Source organism: Myotis davidii, unplaced genomic scaffold, assembly GCF_000327345.1.
Source record: "Myotis davidii unplaced genomic scaffold, ASM32734v1 scaffold97, whole genome shotgun sequence".
NCBI classification, from domain to species: Eukaryota; Metazoa; Chordata; class Mammalia; order Chiroptera; family Vespertilionidae; genus Myotis; species Myotis davidii.
Window position 1 is genome coordinate 328,240 of NW_006289392.1, and position 6,799 is coordinate 335,038.

General features: G+C 42.5%; 1 protein-coding gene across 1 annotated transcript in view; it reads left to right on the forward strand.

Annotated features, from left to right (window-relative positions):
- FDXACB1 (ferredoxin-fold anticodon binding domain containing 1) overlaps positions 1 to 4,777 on the forward strand; it is a 5,011-nt gene extending 234 nt beyond the window's left edge. Inside the window, exons 2-6 of the mRNA XM_015562461.1 lie at positions 26 to 45; positions 265 to 548; positions 2,481 to 2,684; positions 2,820 to 2,978; positions 3,347 to 4,777. Of these exons, the coding sequence (XP_015417947.1) occupies positions 26 to 45; positions 265 to 548; positions 2,481 to 2,684; positions 2,820 to 2,978; positions 3,347 to 4,526 (1,847 nt within the window). The 3' untranslated portion in view covers positions 4,527 to 4,777. The remainder of the gene's footprint in view (positions 1 to 25; positions 46 to 264; positions 549 to 2,480; positions 2,685 to 2,819; positions 2,979 to 3,346) is intronic.
- The last annotated feature ends 2,022 nt before the right edge of the window (positions 4,778 to 6,799 follow it).

Consider the following 6,799-nt stretch of genomic DNA (forward strand, 5'->3'; position numbering starts at 1 on the left):
AAGGTGACACACACCAACACCACAGACAACGCTTGGAAGCTTCAGGTTAGAAGTGGCTTGATCTTTACTGTGGATACAACAGAAGGTTTGAAAGGCAATCCCTCTTCTGCATGGCTGGGTTGATCAGAAGAAGGTTCCAGAGAAAGTGGAGACTGACACGGTGAACTTTATAGAGAAACATCCCCTGAGCACCTACTGCAGGTTGGGTGCTTCTAGGATATTTTGGATATTTTCAGGGATTCAGGAGAGGGTTGCTCCTGACAGTCCCGTGAAGATTCGCAGAAAGCCCGCTCTGTGCCTAGACCGGGGTTGTTTCGCACGGCTCAGGTTAGGGAAGGGTTTTCCATGCTTCCAGGTCCTAAGACGCCCTCCTGTCTGTATTTCGTGCCAGGTGCAGAGATACGTTTTGGTGTGGACTGCACCCAGCTGGCAGATGCCTTCGAACCGCACGACAGGGCGTTCGACCGAATTTGCTTTAACTTTCCGCACTGTGGCCGCAAAGCTGGAGTAGCTAGGAACAGGGAACTGCTTGCCAAGTTTTTCCAGAGGTGAGGAAGGGAGAGCACGCGCCAGGAAAGATGGACATGACATACGGCACTGGAACATTGTAGTTTGGGAAATCAGGCTCACGTGTGTCAACTACTGTGCTGGGTTTAGAGAGAATATAACGCTCCATAAGAATACACAGTCTCGTTGGAAAGGCAGACGTATATGCCCTAATCAGTGGTTCTCAACCTTCTGGCCCTTTAAATACAGTTCCTCATGTAAACCCAACCATAAAATTATTTTTGTTGCTACTTCGTAACTGTAATGTTGCTACTGTTATGAATCATAATGTAAATATCTGATATGCAGGATGGTCTTAGAAGCTGTAGTTTGCCCACGGCTGTACTAAAGCGTCCTGAGTTCGATTCTGGTCAAGGGCATGTACTTTGGTTGCGGGCACATCCCCAGTAGGGAGTGTGCAGGAGGCAGCTGATCGATGGTTCTCTCTCATCAATGTTTCTAACTCTCTATCCCTCTTCCCTCCTCTCTGTAAAAATCAATAAAATACATTAAAAAAAGAAAGGCAGACGTATAACCCTGAAGGCTAAGTCAAAGTACAGATAGCGTGCTCCTGGGTGTCTAAAGGGCAGATCACCTATTTCTGATCATGTAACATAATGGTAATCAGTGTAGTCTAAAGGTGAGGAGCGTGGATTTAGGAGCCAAACTGCCTGGACTCAAATCCACGCCCACTACTTAATAGTCGTATGGTTTTAGGTAAGCTTACTTAATCCTTTTTTGCTTCCTCGTCTATAAACTGAGGATTTAATAGTAACTACCTCATAACATTATTGGGAATTTACCACAGTGCTTTACACCAGCGATTTTCAGCCGGTGTCTGGCGGCAGGCACACTAGTATACCAAAACATGCGGCACAATAGCGGGTCTCTGGGTCACGGCTGTCAACAAACTTTTCACAGAGGCGATATTTCAAGTTAGTATTTGAAGTATAGAATTTTAATAGGCGGGAGGGGAGTGAAAAGAACAACTTTCTCCACCAGGAACTGTGACACAGCTGCAAGAATTTTTAACACATGCAATGCCTGATTGTTTAGTCAGGGGCACTGACCCCATTTGCCCTAGATCCATGGTCGGCAAACCGTGGCTTGCGAGCCACATGCGGCTCTTTGGCCCCTTGAGTGTGGCTGTTCCTAAGCCTTAGGAGTACCCTAATTAAGTTTATAACAATGTACCTACCTATATAGTTTAAGTTTAGAAAATGTGGCTCTCAAAAGAAATTTCAATCGTTGTACTGTTGATATTTGGCTCTGTTGACTAATGAGTTTGCCGACCACTGCCCTAGATTGTCAAATAAGAAAATGACAACCAAAACAACAGTAGCCGTCCAGTGTGAATGAATCAAATTTATACCTATTTTTGTGTGTCAGATCAGCAAAAAATAAACTTTTTGGTGTGCTGCAGAATTTTCGTAGTTTATGTGTGCCATAAGATGAAACAGGTGGAACATCGCTGCTTTACACTATTTACCAAAGCATATGGCATAATTGGAGGTCTCTTTGGGTCATGGTTGTCAGCAAACTTGTCACAGAGGCACAATTTTAAGTTAGTATTTGAATTTTAATAGGCAGGAGGGGAGTGAAAAGAACAACTTTCTCCACCAGGAAGAACAGCCTGATCAGTGAATCCTGTATAGGAACTTTGCAGACATTGACTTTCTATGGCATGTAGGTGAAGAATGCAAATACCAAGCTGGGTAACACTGGTCAGCCACTAGTGTCAGTTATGAGTTGAACATTGGATTTATATTCTAATTTACTTCCAGCTATTTTCTTTGCATGTTTCTTTGCCAATGGGTGTGACTAGATTTTAATTATTTCACAGCCAAACCATGTGTATTTATAACTAACTCCTGTGGTTATTGCTACTTGTTTCTGATAAATGGCTGGTATTTTCTACCCCCTCCCCCCATTAGCTGTGCAGATGTTCTTGCAGAGGAAGGAGAAGTCCATGTGGCATTGTGTAGAGGACAAGGTGGGACTCCTGCTGATAATCCCACAAGAGAATGGCACAACAGTTGGCAAGTGGTTGCCATGGCAGCTCTAGGCGGATTTATTTTAAGTGATGTGCATCCCTTCAGCTGTGAGGCTGTGCCAGGGTACAGGTGCACTGGATATAGGTAAGTAATAACAGAGGTTTAAGTTGTTTCAGCTCTCTCACTAATTATTAAAAAAAGCTCATAGGTTTTCCTGATTCAGTCTCAAATACTTTATTTAACAATAACAGGCTTCATACTTGGTATCTATTTTGCCAGGAGTCAAGATAAGTCATTTCATGTAGAAGGTGCTTTGAACCATATCTTCACCCGGAGCTTACCCTTTAAAGGTCTGCAACCGAGAATCTTCAGGGTCAAATTGGGTGACCAGTGGTTTTCTTTTCCAGAACCAGAAGCACTTGTAGGAAAGTTGAACAGGTAACTGGTATTTTACCAGAAATTACTTCTATCTCTAACTGTATCCTCTTTGGCTTGATGGCAACCATATATTGAATGGATGCTACGTATACTGTTAATGATGTTGGTGCTCTAAATACTTGTCAGTCTGGCCTACATAAGCCTCTTTAGAACTAAAAATTTTCTGGTATAGTGTATGGACGGTGGTTGTCAGAGTTCTGAAACACATGATATTTCTGTTTATGGTGGATGATTTCTTTGTCTTTTTTCAGAATCAACTTAAGGATAATTTTTTTTCTATTTAGCTATTTGCACTTTATATTCTAACTACATTATAATTATTTACTATTTTAAGTTTAAAAGGTTATTTTATGTTTGTGCTTACACAGGGGTTTCCTAGAAGCATCTTCCTGTCATCCTATCAAAACCATAAATGAGAAACTGATTTCTGAACTGGGCAAAGCTTTCCCTCTAAAAAGGCTGAAGTGTCCCTCCCCTTTGCTGCCACCTGAAGAAACCAGTGTTCTCACTTCCTGGAACTGTGACATTTTATCAGCTGTCTTTTGGATTCATCTCCTTGAGGATAACTCCAATTCTGAGTCCCTGACTGGTGGGACAACAGAAGACATGGAGGACTTTCTAGTGTCACTTTCAGAACTTAGCTTTCCCAAGAGCCCTGGAAGAGATGGTAAGGACGAATCTCATGAAGGACTCTATGCCCAAGCCAAGATCTGGCTTAGACCTTCGCTCCTAGTTCATGTTCAGACTGTCATCCAAGCACCAGATTTCCTCCCAGGTTCTTTGTACATCCTCAGTGGACCTGTCTTTCAGAAGTGTCACATCTTACCTTTCACAATGCCAGCATTTCACGAGACTTTACTTATCCTTGGGATTAACAAAAATCCGAAGGATGACTGTCTTCAGTCACTACGGAACCACCTGAAGGGCATTCTAGATAGCCTTCTGACTCAGACATTGCTGGACGGTTCTAAACTGAGCAATTCAGTAGAATTTGTCTTTCAACCAAATGGGAAAGATTATATGATTAATGTGAAGTCTCATAATTTTGGCCCAGGTTGTGCCAAGGATCTGAGTATTGGGTCTGTGACCACTTCTGTTCCAAGCATTATACATGAAGAACAGTGTTTTGTGTTTGTGTCTATGAACTTGGACCTATTAGCCATGCTTGTCTGGGGTATCTCTGACTGGAGGATGTTGTGGACCTTTGATAAACGTTTTCTGAAGAACTTTGTCCCTGAGAAAATAGAACCCTTTAAAAGTTATTCCCTATATCCTCCAATCTATGTGCATGATATTAGTTTTTGGTTAGATGAGAAAAAAGGATTTGATGAACTAGAGTTTCACACTGTGGCCCGAGCAGTGTCCCAAGACACTGTCATATCCATACAATTCCTTAGTCGTTTTCAGCATCCCAAGACTAAGCAGGTCAGTCTCTGCTATAGACTGACCTACCAGACCTGTGACAAGGCCCTTACCCAGCAGCAGGTAGCATCAATGCAGTCCCAGTTTAGGAAAGAGATTCAACGACTACATCTGACACCTCGCTAGTTTGGTAAATTCATTTCTGCAACATGATCCTTATGAGTATGAGATGAAAAAACTCATTTGTAACTGGGCATCCTCTCTGGACTATTTTTTTGTAAAATCTTCTACCTTGTGACTGTTGACTCTAAAGGTACCTTGTGATTCGATTATTTAAACTTATAGACTATAATGTGATTGGAGACCTTTGGAGTTGTGCAGTATTTTGATCCTGAGTAATGACTAGGAAAATAAATCAAACATCATCATGTACTTTAGATGCTCTATTGCAAAAGAGGCAATAGAACTTGAATGTCTCATCAAATATATATAAACTAGAGGCCCAGTGCACAGATTCATGCACCAGTGGGGTCTGGCCTGCGCCCTCTCGCAATTTGGGACCCCTTGGCAGATGTCAGACTGCAGGCCAGGCCGAGGGACCCCACTGGTGCATGAATCCGTACACCGGGCCTCTAGTATGAATATAAGATCTTTGGTTAATCTCTTCCCGCCCTCCCCCTTATCCGCTTCTTGCTGAGATTCATCAGTTTGTTCCATGTTTTCATGCCTATGCATTGAGCGTCTGCCCCCTGGTCAATGTGGGTCATAGTGAATGGTTGAATGGTCACTTAGGCTTTTATATATACATATAAAGATATAGATATATATTTTTTCACACTGTCAATTCCTCTTTCTTTAACTCTATTGTATCATCTCAATCTATGTACAAGAGTGCTTTTTAGTCATACCAACATTTATTAGCTTGGGTGAGTTGCAAGTGCTTCATTGGTACCATCATTATCTTCATCATCATCATCATTTTTAATCAGTGGTTAACTATTGTGAAAGTCATGGAACTAATAGGTATCAGATTTAGAGTTTATATTTGGATCTGACTCTACAGCTCAAGTACTTTCTGCCACTTTGTTATTTTAATTCCCTTTCCCTGGTCTTCAACAGTAGTCTCTCAACTGTAATTAACTCTAAAGTTTGTCCCCCTCCTCGATATGGGGGCCTTCTGTTGTAAGTGGTCCTAGGTAGAGGAAGAAAGGGGCCTGGGTTAGAGTGAAATGAAAAGGAGATGGATGTATGAGATATAGTTAGGCTGGGATGTCTGAACTTGATAACAATTGCATGTGAGAATTGAGCAATATACTCAATTGCCATTTTTAAAACTTGGAATTTTTTAGTATGAAATCATAACCTGGGACCCTGTCATGTTGAGCATTCCCCCTATAAATTTGGTAGGTACAGGTACAGAGCTCCATAGAATTGGATAGAGCTGTGATTGGGGGAGTAGGGAAAATGTCAGGAACATTGAATGACCCCTGGGGGTCACAGCCATGATATCAGATGCCTGTATAAAAATGCATGTGTTTAAATCAGGAGAAAGTTCCTGAACTCTGGGTTGGATGAGCATGGGCTTTGCAGTTAAGTCCTGTGTTGAAATATGACTCCTGAGTTGGGCTGGACCTGGGTTGGAGTATGGCCCCATTTCCTAGCTTTGCAACCTTGGACTTTGCTAGGTCTGATCAAATAATTGAATCAATATCCCCTCCCTTGGGAACTGACCTTTAGCCACTTCACAACCAACATTCCCTTTTGCTTAGACCACATTCCACTTGCTAAGACCATTGTCTTTCCCCTCCAGACTTCCCCAGGACCTAACCCACCCAGAGAGTTCCCCACCAAAACAGCCCACCTAGAGTCCTTTAAAACCTCTGACTCCCCATTCTTGGGTGCTGGCACCATTTTTGGGCTCAGCCCATTGCTGGGAGCCAGTCCATTCTTGCTGCTTGACACAGTCACTGCAGGGAAGAAACATCTGCACAGCATATGTTTCAAGGGACCTGGCGTATAAGGCATACTGTTCTTAATATGTTTGCTCCCCCTCTTAATGCTATGTGTTTTAAACAGGACCACCTCTCTGAGAAAGGTTGTTTCCCCAGGTGAGGACTTTGATCAGTAAAACTCCTTAACTAAGTGCCAGGCGGGTAGTTAATCATTTTAACTAGGAACAATCACGCTTAAGCTACATAATCTTTACTTAGAATATCCTCCTTCAGTTACTTCCTTGTAGCTTAGTGGAACAATAGAGTAACCTTTGAATGGAGATGGGAAGCCCCCTGGCCTTTTGTATAGAATGGATAGGATTGGGACCAAATAGTATAAATACAGATGTTAGATGACAATAAAGAGAGGAATCTGGCTATGATGATCACCTGAACGCTGCCTCCATGTCTTTCCTTCTCCGCCAACTCAGTCCACACCTTGGGGAACCCCTGGACCCGCTGAGGCTG